Source organism: Mastigoproctus giganteus, chromosome 13, assembly GCF_048544385.1.
Source record: "Mastigoproctus giganteus isolate SK-2022 chromosome 13, ASM4854438v1, whole genome shotgun sequence".
Lineage (NCBI taxonomy): Eukaryota > Metazoa > Arthropoda > Arachnida > Uropygi > Thelyphonidae > Mastigoproctus > Mastigoproctus giganteus.
In genome coordinates this window covers 15,688,776-15,706,084 of record NC_143587.1, presented here as the reverse complement: position 1 = coordinate 15,706,084, position 17,309 = coordinate 15,688,776, and the positions used below count along the sequence as shown (strand labels likewise).

The window sequence follows — 17,309 nt, the reverse complement described above, 5'->3', positions numbered from 1 at the left end:
ATGGAACCATTATAAATTATTAGGGGACAGAGAAACACGATGAGTTAAAATTTAAAGAGTAGTCTCAATTAAACCATTCTCTTTAGATTTCACTGAAACTCCATGTTAGTCGTGGATCAATTTAATATAAATTCTTCTTCGTTTCTTCATATACAGACTTTTCTGTTTATAGTACGGTTCATATCATATGGTTCAGCAAAGAGAAGATATTGAATATGTACAAAAATTATTAGTTGTCCTAATAGAGAACCATTCATTTTCACGATGATGGGATTACCAATTGAATTTTGGTTTCTGGGTTCTTAAAAAGCGTTCAAATGTCTACATTTGTATTGTTCCTGGATGAAAAATTTAAAAATTGAAACCCACTGTATAACATTCACCCATCGGCAGTATACATTTAAACTCAGCTGCTCAACCCATCCACTTCTCTTGATTTACAAACCACAATTCAGTCTGGTTCCGGTACCATTTGTCACTAATTGCAAAGTACAAGAAGATAATTTCCAGTTACAGATTGAACTGTGGTTATTTGATTATTCTGTTTTAGATGCTGAACAAGTGGCGCAAGGGATGAAGAAAGAGGAACGTGGGGTCACACGTAACTGAAGAGGAATTTCTAAGTAATGCATTGTTTGCATCAGTTATCGCCTTGTCATGAAGTAGTTCGCAGTGCACGTACACCTACACGTGTCACGAGACGTGCAGCGAGAGAAACAGAAAGAAGGAAATTGGCGATAAGTTATCAGTTAAGCAACGCAAGCAGGGTATATAGCCCAGGTGGCAGGCATCCTCCCTACTTTTACACAACTGCCTGAGAACTCCTCTGTTCAGTTAGCTTTCCAATATGTCTGCTTGTGGACGTAAGTATACTTTTCATTCTCCTTGATGTTAAAATTACCGCTCGAATATTTTCTTCTTCTTCTATTGGTGAAATTTGATAAGAAACGGAAACTTCACCCCTTCCGAATAGGGGAATGATTAGCTAGACCAACCCAATCCGTTTCCTCAGAACGGAAGGTGATTGACATCCCGGATATAGGCAAAAATTATTTCTTGCTTTTGGATTTTTAACAAGGACGTTTTTGTGGTTGAAATTTTAAAATTTTTGAAAAGTGGTGAAGAGTAGAATTTATGTTTCTTTTTGTGTGTGGGTAGATGGGTGAATGGGGGTGAGAACGTTTGGGAGATCTTTATATTAATTATGTCTTTGTATAAAAGTATTTGGTAAAGATGATAAAGTTGGTAAACTTGGTTCATACAGTTGGCAAAGAAAGAGAAATACAGGGACAAGAAGAGAGACAGAAAGCTGTTGCTGTTGTCGAGTTTTAGGAGCATCAGCTATTAAGGCTATATATTACCCCTTGTATATTGTTTGTAAATTGCGTGTGTTCTGTGGGCGATTTTCTATTTTCTGGATGAAAAACCTAAGTTTCCTGGAGGAAAAAACCCTGCTACCCTCGCTTGAGACCGTCTAACTCTACCACGTTGTGAAAAAGGCCCATAAAAACTCCTCACGTCATCGAAGGGACTCGTATTTAAGTCTTTTTCCACCAGGTGTAAGGAGGACGGTGATTATACCAATTGTGCTACTCACGAGGGCGAAAGCAGAAAGAGAGTCAGAGAAAGATAAAAAGAGAGAAGCGGAAACAGACAGAGAGTGAAAGAAAGAGACGATAATAAGAGAGAGAGAGCGCGCGAGATAAAGAAATGGGCAATTAAATCCTAAAGGAAATCTCAATATGCAGACACCATTCGAAAAGAAAGGGAACGAATCCATAAAGCTGTATGCATCATTCTTAGAAGAAGACATTGGGGTTCTTCCACAATATGGATAATCTCTCCAGAAAATGAGTCACTTGGCCTTAGCTTTAATGACAACATTCTTATTTTGAATACTTCTGAACACATTGACCATAGCGGATTTACTTCTCTCCTAATCAGGAATACTTTGAGGTCTAATTGGTGTAGAATTATGCGATTGACTTCAGGACCATGTCAAAACTTTTAAAGCAAGGATATCCCCCACCCTTTCCACTAACATGGTAAATTTTATGTTTGCGCTGTTAGAAATTTCTGAAAAATACCTCACGCATGCGCGAGTATCGTTTTAACTATTTTTGCGCGTTTTCTTTTGTTTTTTGGCTCTCCTCATACTCCTGAGTAGATACGCGGGTCACAGTTCTCTGTCGTGATGATATCTTGACAAGCACAAGTGTCTCCAGTCTTGAAAAAGGGGTGGAGCAAAAAACGGGAATTATCTAAGTTAAACATCGTGTGACATAAGTGGGACAGGCAGGAATTACTTTTTGGTTTCGAAGTTCATTTGTGAGAGCATGTGTCTGTAAGTGGGTTTCTTATCAGTGTGATAAACACCGGGGGTAGGGGGGAGATAAAGGGCTGATGAAGGGTTAAGTGGGTGTATTTATAAATGGAAAATTCCCCGGTAATAACAACAGGAAACAAAAGAAATGAGAAACAAGAAGTAAGGAGATTAAGAAAAACTTTTTCTTAAAGAAAAATATTTCTGAAATTGTACAGTTTGAAGATTCGATTTTGTTTTATAATTTGTTAATAAAAATTAAGGAAGGTTCATTATTACTTGCAGCTACCTACTATCGACCTATTGCAGAGTGGGTGCATTCCGGGGGTGGTAATGTTCCCCCTAGTGCTGTAATTGCAGGATACGACGGTGGAGATCCCCTCTACGTCGGCCGCGATTTTCATGATGGGGATGTCATTCCAGGAAAGATTCACCCTTCCCACGGGGTCTTGTACATACCTTTCTCAGGTGGAGAACATGCCCACGGATCTTACGAGGTAAGTACCATCATACCTGTGTCGAATAATTAAATTAAATTGAAATTAAATTGAAAATACTATCCTTCCTTTTATATTTTGCTATCTAGCTCAAGTTATAAAGGAATATTAGACCTATGCAAAAGGTCCAATATTTCTCTTTGGTCAAAGTCCAATATTTCTCTTTGGATAAACTCCAATATTTCTCTTTGGTTCATCATCATCATCATCATCAGCCATTTTCAATCCACTGCAGGATGAAGGCCTCTCCAGCAACTTTCCAGTTCCTTCTGTTTTGAGCACTGGCCATCCATTTACTACTCAAAAACTCATGAATTTCATCTACCTATTCCGCCTTTGTCTTCCGGGTTTTCTTCTAGCTCCTCTTGGGTACCATTCTGTTATTTTCTTAGTCCATCTGTCATCATGTCTTCGAGCTATGTGTCCCTTTGGTTACAGTCCAATATTTCTCTTTCGATAGATTTGACTCGAAATTTTCAGCTTAAAATCACCTTATTGGCAGTCTAATGACGAGATCATCGTTTCCAAATACCTGGTATTTTTAAACTTAATGCTTTTTTTTTTAATTTCTGTTTTGCTTGCTTGGTGTAAAGTTTTTGGTTTTCGTTTGTGGGTTCGTAATTTAGTAGACAGAAAATTGAGATTTATATTTTGATGTTAAGTTTTTGGTTATATAGTAGTCCAAAAATTCTATAAACGAAGTAGAAAAGACACAGGTATATAATCTTTTCAATGTATTCGCATGAAGTTCAGTTCTCTAATTATATTTAATCTGCAAAGAGTGTAATCCTTCAAATCAAATCTTTGGGTGGGGCATAATCTTTTAAAATGCGTTCCACAAAGATGGAACTTGAGATTTTGGAACAAATAATAGTCACTTGGGGACAGATTTCGGCTGCAAGGTGAGCAGTTTAATTGTTCAAATCTATATTGATGAATTTTATCCTGGCTTTGTGTACGGATCCATTGAGGAGAAGGAAAAACCCCAAGACGCAGCTTTCCTTGTCTCTTTTCCTGAGTTGCAGCTTTCAACTTTGGCATAAGGCTGTCATAATGTTCTCATGTATAGTGGCTTTAGGTGCAAAGGAGTCAGTTAAAAATCGCTTTGTGTTCTAGTAACCAGATCCAGACCTTTTATCCTTTTATCTGTCACGAAAGAAAAGTTTCTGAGGACTCATCTTGCACAAATTTGGACATTCCTAAACGTTCATGTATGATTAAATGCTTCCGTAGAAAATATTTAGTACTCTTTCAACTTCAGACACTTTAATTCTTCTGTTTTCTCAATTTTCTTCTTTAGTGATGTCATTTGTTTCAGAATTAATTGCTTCAGGTGGCCAACCAGAGCTTGGATCATCGCAAACTGACTCCCGTCCTCTTTTTGAAGTGGCCGACCATCTTGCAACAGAGTATAACTGGGAAATACTTCTCAAAACACTCTGATCGTTTTATCATCATCGTATAGCTCAGCTGGTAGAATCGCCGTCCTCCTCACACCGAGCGGAAAAGACCTCAGTGCGGGTCCCGTCGATGACATGAGGAATTTTAATGGACCTTTTTCACAATGTGGCTGAATTAGTCGGTCTCAGCAGAGAGTAGCATGGTTTTTTCTCCCGGAAACTCGGGTTGGTCTTCCAGCAAACAGAAAATCGACCACAGAACACACGCAATTTACAGCAATACACACGGAGAAATATGGTCTCCCATATTTCTCCGTGTGTATTGAAACCCTAGAACAACAACAACAACAATCTATCGTGGAGATCGTTGAGAAATTTGATTTCTCAACGATCGTCGATTTTCTGGACATTGATTCTTCTTCCATCTATCAAAAAATAAGAAATTAAATTTCAAAAACTGCACAAGAAATTCAAACAATTTGAATTTAAAAATTTATATATACATAATATACACTACCCCACCATTAATTTCACCCTTCCGTGCATGGGGAAACAGGTCATATGCATACAACACATCAGAGAACCTGCTATAAATATGCACACTGGGCTTCGAACAGACAATTGAAAAAGTGTACATGCAAGATGACACCTTCAACAGAATTGATAACCTCAACAAATGCTAGACGCCGATTAACATGGTGTAAGGAGCGCGAATCTTGGACTGTAGAGCAGTGGAAAACAATCCTATGGACAGACGAGTCGAGATTCCAACTCTACCAGTCTGATGACGGCCGTTCCTGAGCGTGGCGAATGCCAGGGGAACAGTTCCTTCCTGATTTATCCTCCCAACAATGTTTGGTGAAGGCAGTGTCATGGTATGAGGCTCCTTTCATGATTTAGCTTGGGCCAATTAGTTGTTATCGAAAAAACCATGGGCAATACCAGGCCATCCTGGCAATTATGGACTACCAATGTCATGGCAATACTTCGGGGAAGATCCATACCTGTATCAGCAAGACAACGCACCTTGCCATACTGCTCGGGTCGTAACAGAGTGGTTTGAGGACATAGGTGTGGAATAGTTAGATTGGCCAGCTCAGAGTCTTGATCTGAACCCCATCGAGCATCTTTGGGGTGTATTGAATCGACGGATACGTGCACGTCGAGATCACCCAAAGAACAAGGCCGAACTGGGGGCTGCGTTAAACGCCGAGTGGAGGAACATATCGCCTGACATTTATAAAAGATTGGTTGAGAATATGCCGCGAAGATTGAAAGCCGTCATAAAAGCAAAAGGTTTCAGCACAGAATATTAAATGGCACAATAAAAAGGCAGGTGTCCGGATAATGCTGCTAAGGCAGTATATATATATATATATAAAGTATCAATATAATCTCGTATATAATTTATTAATGCATTTTATATACCCTATTCTCAGGACATTTGACTTTTGAATTTTAAAAAAAAATTGAATTGCAATTTGAACAATTCAAACAATTTGAATTTAAAAATTAAAAACAAAAACGCTAATCTATTTTGGAAACAAAACCAACCAAACAAAGAAATTTAATTAAATATTCTTTTTATGAAAATTTCATCCAGCATTTGCGAACATTACTTTACTTTATTTCGAATTACATAAATTTTTGATTTTGCAATAAAATCCAACGATAGAGGGCGACATATCAACTCATCGAGTCAAGGATATTTTAGTATGTATTGCCATCTTGTGGGGGAAATGTGAAATATGTCTAATATATTCATTAAAATCCATATTCATTTAAAATGATCTGTAAAACGCGTAATATATTCAATGGGAAGCCATTACTGTATCTTTACCATCAGTAAATATCGCCATATCCTAATTAGACTTTTAATTAATGATTTAACTAAAGTTTAGTGAATAACAAGAATAAATAAATTGATTATTATTTTAAAGCTGAGCGTTGTACTGTATATAATCTAAAAGTGACTTTGGAGAAGTGGTCTGTTTTTTATTCTATAAACTCCTTATTTATTTATTTATTTATTTCTGACTATGTCAGGATCCTTTTAGTGTCTTTCTAATAAATAAAATAAATTTATTTATCCCGTTTAAGGTCCTCTGTAACCCCAGCGGGACCCAGCTAGAGTGGGTGTACACCTCAGGCGGAAATATCCCTCATGGAGCTGTTCAGGGTGGTCGAACTGCTGAAGGAGAACCCCTTTACATCGGACGCTGTGACCACGATGGTACCAAGACAGTGGGGAAAGTTCACCCCTCCCACGGTTGCCTCTACTACTCCTATGGGGGAAACGAACACAACCAATCCAATTATGAAATTCTGGTGTGCAGAACCATCACCTTCTAAAAGCTGCCTTTTCATGTGCTGCTGCTGCTGCTGCTGCTGTTCAACTCCCTCCAATCCAACAGATTGTTCCTCCTCCTCCTTCTTCTTCTTCTCAGCCAACTGCCAAAATATCCGTTGTTTTTTGGTTGTAATGCATATTCATTTAAAATGTTCTGTAAAATCAGGGACGCCTATTTTCTGATAGAAACCAATAAAAGATTGCCTTCATACTGGTTCTGTATTTTTTTTTTAAACGCTGCTTTTTCCATTTAGAAGAATGCTGGGTTTTATGCGCAGGAGAAGAAAGCGGTCTTCAGCTGATTTTTGTGAAGGTTTAGAATTCTCAACAGGATAAACACGGGCGAAAAGGATCACAGGGAGATTCAGATCAAAATAATTCTTTTAAATAGCCAAAAATTAAATTGTAATACTATTTGAACTACAAGTAACTAACAGTTACTAATCTTTACGATTATTAAGGAGTTATTGAAAAGTTTTCTGGAGAAACTAGAATTTATTAGACTTACCTAGCTCGATCAGTGATGTAATGGCCTCATTTTATCGGTACATTTATAACTCAACAGCGACGTAACAAAGGATTCCTCTTCGTTCTGATCTCATCTTGCATATGATTGGTTATTTATCAGTTTCTAATGATGGCCTTGTCTGCCCTATGTGTCACCCGTCACCTGTACATTGAGCGGTACAATCGTGACAACCCCCGTGCAGAACACATCTCCAGGATCGTTCGTAGCGGTGATTGAACGAAAATGGTCCTTGAGCAGAGATGTTGTGACCACTCTTCAAGAACTGAATACATTCTTCGATGTTTATTCAATTATTTTTAATGGTTAACCCAAGTTCGAAGCAATAATGGAGTTCAACTGCCACAGTGTACAGATGACGTATTCTGATTATCAAAGCACTGCAGGAAATGAGGTAGGATGTTCTGTTTTTATCCCGATAAATAGTTAGTGTACAGTAGAAGATGGTAGGATCATGAAGGCCATCGAATAATTTTAACGCAATTATAATGAAAAGCTTTGTATATTTTAAACTACAGCAGGGAGGTGTAGGGAGGAGAGACGATTGAATCCGGGGCATCGGATGTATACCAGATCTCACATGACTAATGAGAAATCTATTTTGGGATCAGCTTCCGTTGAAGGCCTTGAGAGAGCTTTAAATATTCCCAGGCATTAAAATGTGGACTACCCAGATTGAAATATGGCCCTCTACTGTCTCAGTAATTGCAGTTGTAGTTTAAGATTGCCTCCATCTTCTGTTCACAGAGTAATTTAAATTGACAGCTTGATATAACCCACTGCTACTTTCTTCGCAGAAGAAAACGGGCCACTCAAAGTAATTTAAATGTAAGATGGCGTCCAGCGTGTGGTGTTTATCCTAAATTTTTGTTCCGTGGGGGCTGAATCATTACGCCGGCTGTTGTTTATGAGCTACACTAGAAAAATTTAAATATAACAACATAGAAACAATAGAATAGTTAAGTCCGTGCTCAGTGGCTGCCCTGTATGCTAATACAACAGTAGTACAAGGCAATGGAAGTTTTTACAATGTTCATGCCTGTGGCCCATGTATCGTTAATAGCACTTGTATTATTTAAATTGTAATTCAATTATGATTCCAACAGTCAGTAGTTGCAGAACAATGTAAGGAAACAAGCTCATACAGGAATTTTGCTAGCAGGGATAAGGAGGTGATCATCCCCTTGTAGAAGGCAATGGTCAAGTCACACTTAGAGTACTGTGTACAGGTCTGCAGGCCTCATTTAAGGAAGGATGGGCAACAAGATTGGTGAGAGAGAATAAAGGGTTGCTGTTACCAAGAAAGGCTTAAGTTCTGCAAATTGCAGCGTCTGGAGACTGTACACGGCCTTGAATGGATTGAGCAAGTTCAATGCTGACGGGATTCTTCCTCTTTCTCAGACCACATACATGAGTGGGCATAAATTCAGATTAAGGAAGGATGGTTACAGAATAGATGTGCGAAAATTTGCCTTTAGCCAGCAGGTAGTTGATTGCTGGAACAGAATTCCATCCGTTATAGTGGAAGTTGATAGTTTATATAAATTCAAGGAAAAACTAAACAAACTTTTGTAGTAAATGGATGGGTGTAATGTGACGGTTTTTTTGGCCGATGCTATATAAGCTTGCTCTCTTGCATCATATGCCTCTACTAATGCTAATGTCATACAGCAATAGACAAAAAAAAAAAATTACCCACTTCATTTGCTCATTGTTTTTAATAATTTGCCAACTCCTTTTATAAACGTATTTAAATTAACCACTTCCATAACATATCGTAGAAGTTTATTCCAAAGATCATTCTAGCGAAAGAATAACTGCCAAACATCTAACTCAACCATCCTTTTACAATTTAATTTTATGCCCCCTCAGGTGTGTAGTCTGAGCAAGAGAAACAATCCCATCAACATTGAGCTTGCTCAATCCATTGAAGGCCCTAAACACCTCAGTCAGATCTCCTCACAGGTATTTAGTCTTCAGACGCTATAATTTGCAGAAGTGAAGCCTTTCATGGTAAGACCACCTTTTCACTAATGTTGTTGCCCTTCTCTGCACCCGTTCTAGCAACTCTACATTCTTCCTAAAATGAAACATGCTGTACTCAAGTGCAGCCTTGTACAATGGAACAATCACCTCCTTATCCCTGCTAGCAAAATTCCTGTATATCTTTGACAAAACCCCATGAGCTCTACTGACAGCCTGGCTGCATTGCTCAGAGAACTTCATGTCACGCTATATAGTTACTCCCAAGATTTATCCAAACAATCCGTCTTGATTCTGATCAATGCCAGTAACTTCTCTGACCACCTTCGTATCATCAGCAAGCTTATACATAAAACTTGAAATACCTAAAACAATATCGTTAATTAGAAAGAGTAAGAGAGGGACAACCTTGAATTCTGTAGGGCCGAACTCATGCCATTAATCCATGAAGAGAAGAGACCATTAACAATATGCAACTAAGGCAATATGGCCTTAGTTGCTGATGCCCCTAAAACCCTACTGCTACTACAACCATGCTAGTGAACCATTTCAATCATCTTTGCAAATTGGAGGGATACTCCCAATGTCATCGCTGGACAGTGCAGTTTTGAGTCAGTTTCGTGTGACATAAGCATTGGGAGATCAAAATTGAGAGTAGGAGTGTGCTATAGGCCTAATGACTCTGATGAGTATAATAAGGAACTGTACAGGGAAATAGAGTGGGCTAGTAAATGAGAGAGTCTTATAATGGGGGATTTTAATTTCCCAGATATTGACTGGAATTTGGGGGCTGGTTACTCACACACTAGCAGGACTTTTGTGGATTTATTGGATGATTGTTTTCTACATCAGCATGTTTGGGAGGCAACTAGAGGGAGTAATACTCTTGATTTGATTATCAGCAGTGATTCTTCATGCATTAGGAATCTGCAGATAAAGAAACCACTGGGTGGCAGTGATCACAGTGTGTTGAAGTGGGATTTACTCAAGGAGGTAACTACCATTAGGGGTAAAGGGAAGGGTTATTGCTTTCGTAAAGGCGACTACGATGGACTGAGACAGTATTTAAATTCTATACAGTGGGACGAACTGATGATGTTACCAACAGCAAATTCAAAATGGGAAGCATTCAAAGAACTTATCTTGGAAGCTACTAGGCTTTACATACCAACTAAGAAATATTGTTCAAGGTTTAGGCCTAAATGGATGTCAGATGAACTAATGAGGCATATGCCAGAGAAGAAACATGCATGGGATACATACAAATTAACACATGACACAGAAGCCTATGATAGATACAAGTTGATCTGTAACCAAGTTACAAAGGGGGTTAGGCAGGCGAAGGCAGATTACGAGAAATCCTTGGCAAGGGATGCAAAGAAAAACAGCAAAGAGTTCTTTACTTATGTAAACTCTAGAAGGAAGGGGATGAATCAGATTGGTCCACTTTATATTGATGGGTCAACTATTGATGATCCTGCTCAGGTAGCTAACAAACTAAATGAATATTTTGCATCGACATTCACACATGAGGAGTTATTCAGCGAGGGGAATGCCAGAGGTGTATTCAACTCTAGCAGTAAGCTACAGAATCTTGAAATAACTGGGAGTAAAGTGGAGGAGAAACTGTTGAAGATAAACACAAGAAAGGCACCCGGGGTGGATGGGATCTATCCAGTTATATTAAAGGAGGCAGCAAAGGAAGTAAGCAAACCCTTAGCCATAATTATGAGAGCTTCCTTGGACTCAGGGGGGGTACCCATAGACTGGAAATGTGCAAATGTGACCCCAATTCACAAAGGAGGATCAAAGGCTGACACAAGTAACTATAGACCTGTGAGCTTAACTTCTGTTCCAGGAAATTTAATGGAGACACTGGTTAAAGAAGCACTGCAGGATCATTTAGACAAGACTTCAGTTATAGCTCAGACACAGCATGGTTTTGTTAAGGGGAAGTCTTGCCTGACCAACTTGATTGGATACTATGATGCAGTCACAAAAGAACTGGATGCAGGGAATAACTTTGATATCATATATTTGGATCTTACAAAGGCTTTTGATATTGTTGCACATTGAAAACTGCTGCACAAATTGGAGCGGTGTGGCATTGGAGGCAAATTGCTGCTGTGGATAAAGGGATGGTTGAGGGGGAGAAGACAGAGAGTGGTAATCAATGGACACTGCTCATCGTGGACTAATGTTATTAGTGGAGTCCCTCAGGGCTCAGTGTTGGGTCCATTATTGTTTTCTGTATTTATAAATGATATTGATGATGGTATATCGGGCTTAATGTCCAAGTTTGTAGACGATACAAAGGTTGGCAGGGTTGTCAAGGACACTACTGACACTATGCTGCTGCAACAGGATCTGGAAAGGTTGAGCAGATGGGCTGAGAGGTGGCAAATGAAGTTTAACATTGATAAATGTAAAGTACTACACATGGGAAACAGCAACCCCAGAGCAACGTATCAACTCTGTGGTACTACACTGACAGTGTTAGAGAATGAAAGGGACTTGGGGGTGGTTGTGCAGGCAGATATGAAGTTCTCTGAGCAGTGCAGACGGGCTGCAAGAGTAGCTCATGGTGTATTGTCAATGATATACAGGAATTTTTCCAGCAGGGATAAGGAGGTGATTATTCCCTTGTATAAGGCAATGGTCAGGCCACACCTAGAGTACTGTATACAGGTCTGGAGGCCTCATTTCAAGAAGGATGTAGAGCTGCTGGAACGAGTACAGAGAAGGGCAACAAGATTAGTGAATGGAACAAAGGGGTGCTCTTACGAAGAAAGGCTTAAGTTTTGCACATTACAGTGTCTGGAGACTAGGCACCAGCGAGGTGATCTGATAGAGGTGTATAAAGCCTTGAATGGTTTAAGCATGCTCAATGCTGATGGGATTCTTCCTCTAGCTCAGAAAAATCACCTGAGAGGGCATAAATTCAAATTGAGGAAAGGCAGTTGTAGGATAGACGTGGGGAAATTTGCCTTTAGCCAGCGGGTGGTTGGTTGGTGGAACAGACTTCCATCCCTTGTGGTGGAGGTTGATAGCCTAAATAAGTTTAAGGCTCAGCTGGACAGGTATTTTGAACGAACCGAGGGTTGAAGTGGGTTTTTTTTTTTTTTTTGGCTGGTGCTGCATAAGCTTGCTTTCTTGCATCAAATGCCTCTACTAATGCTAATGCTAATGCTAATTATAGCTAAAGTTTGCTGCCTTCTTTTGATGGATCTTTTAATACGGTTGCATAATTTCCATCAGCCCTAGCCACCCCCATTTACTCTTGTCCCTAACAATTTCTTTTCCATCTTCCTTTAAATTAACATAAATTCATTTACCAATTAACTTTACAAGTAAAATAGTTGTAATTTAAGCGAAAGATGAGAGATATAGTTTAGAAGTACACTGCATAACGAAGAAATGGATAGCATGGTTTTTTCTCCCGAACGGTTTTTCATCCAACAAACAGAAAATCGACCTCAGAACACACCAATTGAAAGACAATATACGCGGAGCAATATGGCCTTAGTCGCTGATGCTCTTAATTCCCTACTACAAATAAGACTCGATAAATCATTGATAGTACATGGGCTCTCCTGGCTGGTTGTTGTTGCAGTGGGGATTTTTAAGGCATCAGCAACTATGGCCATACTGCGCCGTGTATACTGTCTCTAAATTGCATGTGTTCTTTAGCCGATTTTCTGTTTGCTGGATGAAAAACCCGAGTTTCTGGCAGAAAAAAGCCATGCTAGCCTCTTCTAAGACCGACTAACTCAGCCATGTTGGCTTCTTCACGTCATCGACTGGACTCGAACTCAGGTCTTTTCCACCTAGTGTGGGAAGGACGGCGATCCAACCAGCTGTGCTACCGCGAGGGTTTCCTGGCCGGCTATTTATACTGCTGAGCTTTGTCTTTATATAAAGATGTAAAGAGAAATAGACTTAAAGATAAGGAAAAAAAAAAAGAAAAATACAGATAGAAAAAATGGAGAGAGAGAGAGGGATAGGTAAAAAGACAAAAACAAAGAAATGGATAAGAATAAAAACAGAGAAAGAGAGCAACAGATAGAAATAAAAAGTACAGAAAAAAGAGAGAGATAAGGAAAAACAGAAAAAGAGTTAGGGGTACATATAAAGAAAAATAAAGACAAAGAGAGAGGGAGAGAGAGAGACATGGAAAAAATAGAGAGAGCGAGAGAGAGAGAGAGAGAGAAACGGAGATAAAGAAAAATATTAAAAGCGAGAAGGATAGATAAAAAGAAAAATAGAGAAAGAGACAAAGAGACAATGAAAATTAGAAAAAGAAAGAAAGAAACAGACGTAAGTGAAAAATGAAAAAGAATAGAGAAGCAGCCAGCAGGGGAAGAAGAGAAGGGGAGCCAGGAAGAAAGAGAAAGAATCGTGAAGAGAGAAAAGAAAGAAGAGAGTAAAAGAGAGAGGGGATAACAGCTTAAATGAGAGAGAGAAAGAGCTAGACTAGGGTTAACGTATTCTCACGAGTACGTAATGATATCCGTCTGTGCATTGACGTCATGACCTTGAGTGCGAGTGGGGGTGTTCGCTGAAATGTGTATTAACCGCCTTCTTATGCATCGGCACTACTTTCTTGTGGTGATGCATAAGAAGTTCTTCGACGTGGTCGATCTTTGGCTGAGTGATGCTGGAGATGGAATACAGAAAAAGCAGTTCACGCGCACTGTTCTTTCTTTCTTTCCACGTCAGACGAGAGAAATGTGAACCTGCGCAATGTGGATCAACCTCGGAAATGTATTTGAGCTTTGGCGTCCGCGGAATCTCGAATAAGAGAGGTGTACTACGAAAGGGGACCCCGCAGGGTTGTGTGTACACGAGCTAAACAACAGCCGAACGTCTTTATGAGTTGAAAACAAAGAAGTCTTTATTTTTTAGCTTTAATTTCGGACAACACGAACAACGAAGAGTGACAGCTGCGATCCACACCTGTCATCTCTCATTCGTTCCTTCCGGAATGCCCGATTGAAGGCCCCCATCACCTGCGTGTTGTCCGTGACAGCGCGTGTGGAAAAATAAGAATGCTGTTCAAAACTTGCGCAAATAATCAGCCGCAAATGATGTCAAAAACGTCCTTACCTCAGTTGGTGACACATTCTCACAATCAGGACAAAGCCGCACCAGGAGTTCTGTCAGTAAGGTTAATAATGTCCCCTTTAAGTTCCTCTCGGAAATGTGATAATTTCAAACGCAAATTCCCTGAGATAGCCGTATAAGAAATCACGTGGCGAATTCAGATTAGGAGAGCAATCATCATAAATATAATCAAAAGCGCCTGCAGCACGCACTTACACCTCTCTGTACATCTTCCTTATTCACAACCAATTACGAAACTGTTTGTTTTGTAATTTCTTCTCCTTGTAGACGAGCCTCGTGCCGCTACGTAGCTTATGCTCAAGGCCTTGCATGATGGCGTTACCACTACTTTCTGAACAGCCCTCAAACTGTCGGAATTAAAATGAGAATTCAGCGTGTTTCCAATTAAAAAATTAATACACCATCTTAATATGATGACTCTCAAATCCTGTTTTCAGGAAAATGGTTGCCGAAGCGTGAAAAACATTGACGTTGTATTATTACGATGCTGTTTTTAGCTCGTGACTCACCCATTTCAAGTAATGTCAACGTCCTGTCATTGCTAATCTCATCAGGTAATGTAGAGTATTACCATAGCACTAAAAAACAAGAAAAAAAGAAAAAAAAATGCAATAATATATACTCACTGGCCAAAAAATTAGAAACCTTTATTCGGAATCTAGTACGACCACCCGAATTATAACCGCACACTTCGTAGCATGGATTCCACTGGTGTCTGAGGATGTCGAGCCCTAGATTGGACCATTCTTCCATCAGGTTATTTCGCAGCTGCTGAATTGTGCTCGGTAGAAAACTACGAACCCGAACTGCGCTTCCCAACATGTCCCAAACACCTCCATTGGATTCGGATCTGTAGAATTAGTCGGCCATGTTGGAAATATTGGGAAAGTTCCGCGAACCATTCACATACAATTCTTGCACGGTGGACAGTTGCGTTGTCGTCTTGAAAGAAACCATTTCAATGTAGAAATAAAGCACTGCAGGGTGATCCTAAGGAAACTCAGAGCCAACGAACAAATTAATTTACACACCCTCCAACAAATACGAGGGGGTTTTGATAAATTTCTGACCTGACAAGGAAAAAATTTGAATAGATGAAAATCCTTTTAGTATGTTGTTACCCAATGTCTCACAACATGTTGTGCAAAATTTCTTTCATTTCCTGATAGCAGTAATTTTTTTTACAGCTCTGAAGTGACCATAAGTGCGAGTTTTTCCAAAGTTGAGAAGAGAGCCGTCATCAAGTACCTCCTCTCCAAGAAAATGGGAGCCAAAGAAATTTATGACGAATTGAAACAAACAATGGCCAAGGAGTGCCCTTCCTACAGCACAGTGAAATTGTGGGTGGCGGATTTCAGGAGGGGGAGAACAAGCCCAGAAGATGAGGAAAGACCAGGAAGACCCAGGACTGTAGTGACTGTGGAAATTGTCGATAGTGTCCACGACCTGATCTTTGCAGACAGGAGGACGGGTCTGCAACGTGTAGCAGACACCCTAGGCATCAGCTTGGAGCGGGTGCATTACATCGTGCATGAAGAATTATGTATGAGAAAACTGTCTGCCAAGTGGTTTCTCAAGCTCTTGACAGCTGGTGACTGGAGGAAAAGAAGGGACTGTGCGAAGGCACTTTTGGACCGTCTTTCAAGTAGTGCAAGCAATGTTATTCAACGAATAGTGACAGTTGATGAAACCCCATTGTACATGTATGATCCTGAGACCAAAAATCAATCCATGCAATGGTGCCATGATGAATCACCACGACCCAAAAAAATTCGCAGATAGAAATCTACAGGGAAAGTGATGGGTGTGATATTTTGGGACCATGAGGGATAATACTCAGCGAATACCTGGAAAAAGGGACCAACTTGAATGCTGAACGTTATGTCGTCATGTTGCACAAATTGCATGCCACTTTGAAGGTACAGAGGCTGGAAAAGTTGTCAAAATGCATCCTTTTCCTCCAAGACAATGCTCCCTGCCACAAGGCCAGAATTGCAATGGAGAAAATTCATGACTTGCAGTATGAAATCATTGAACATCCCCCCTTATTTATTCCAGACTTTGCCCATCAATCAGATGGGCAAAATCTGATTGTCAAGCATTGGTAGTACAATAGCTAAATTTGGGACTTCAAAAAACAGGTGCCTACTACCACTTTAATAGATTCAAATCTAATTTATCGGGTACAGATTTAACACAACAGGTTCAATCTTGTAATCATAACCCATTCATCGATTCTGTTATTACAGTAGTTAAACTGAATTCCAGTTATAAAATTCTGGGCCAAAATCATATTCCTGATTTGGTTGTTTTTTCTTAAAGTCCTTTTGCCTCCTGGGAATCTCTTCGTCTAATGTGGCAGTCCACTGGACTGGAGAACTTCAGGGTCAACTAATAGTGATGTTTACTTTTGCAGGTAAAAATTCCTGTGGGGATGACCAGAGAGAAGTTACATGTTTCCTATCTGGAGTTGGATGATTTACTTATGGTCAAAGAACCCGATGATGGTGGTCCTTTCTTCCTTCGAACAGTTTTGCTCTACGCATGGATTCCTCTGAGCTTGCCTTGAAATGGTTGTGACCATTACATACGAACAAAAAGCTGTTCCAGTACAAAAACAAAAGATTCTATCCACGGAATTCAACCCAGGAACTAGCTTGCACGGTCACAGCAGCCCCAACGTCAATCTCACCGCTGCCTTGGCCATAATCTTTTTGGGTGTTTTCATTTTCATTGGCATTGGGTGCTGTGCTTGGTGGCACCGTAGATGTCAAAAGAAAAAGCGATCAGAGACTGAGAAAATCGTATCTCAGATGCCTGGACTGGACTCAAGCAGTGTGTGTCAGTCTCCTACGCCCTCTATGGCTCAGTATCATTTTGACACTCTCGGGGAACCATTTCCACTGCTGTCCCATTCCTCTCCCTCTCTTCAGAGCACTGTTTCTGTAGTTCACGTTGAAGCCTGCAGACTTTGTGACGAATGCCGAAGTATAATTGTGCCTTCAAGTGCGCCTTCCTCTGATAGTAGAAGCTATTCGGGGGCCAGCTGTGCAAGTTTTGGAACCATTTCAACAGAGCTCAGCACACACAGCGACTCCCAGCTAGC

At 39.9% G+C, this 17,309-nt stretch overlaps 1 protein-coding gene and 1 long non-coding RNA gene across 2 annotated transcripts; both read left to right on the top strand.

Moving 5' to 3' along the window:
- Window positions 1-752: 752 nt before the first annotated feature.
- LOC150075801 (pfs47 receptor-like) lies at window positions 753-6,781 on the top strand. The gene is made up of 3 exons (XM_090387929.1): window positions 753-863; window positions 2,609-2,820; window positions 6,321-6,781. The coding sequence occupies exons 1-3, from the start codon at window positions 848-850 to the stop codon at window positions 6,570-6,572; spliced, it is 480 nt and encodes a 159-aa protein (XP_090244055.1). The 5' UTR covers window positions 753-847; the 3' UTR covers window positions 6,573-6,781.
- A 515-nt stretch (window positions 6,782-7,296) lies between these two features.
- On the top strand, window positions 7,297-17,309 carry LOC150075800 (uncharacterized). The gene is made up of 2 exons (XR_016547826.1): window positions 7,297-7,490; window positions 16,620-17,309. It is a non-coding gene; the product is annotated as an uncharacterized LOC150075800 (long non-coding RNA).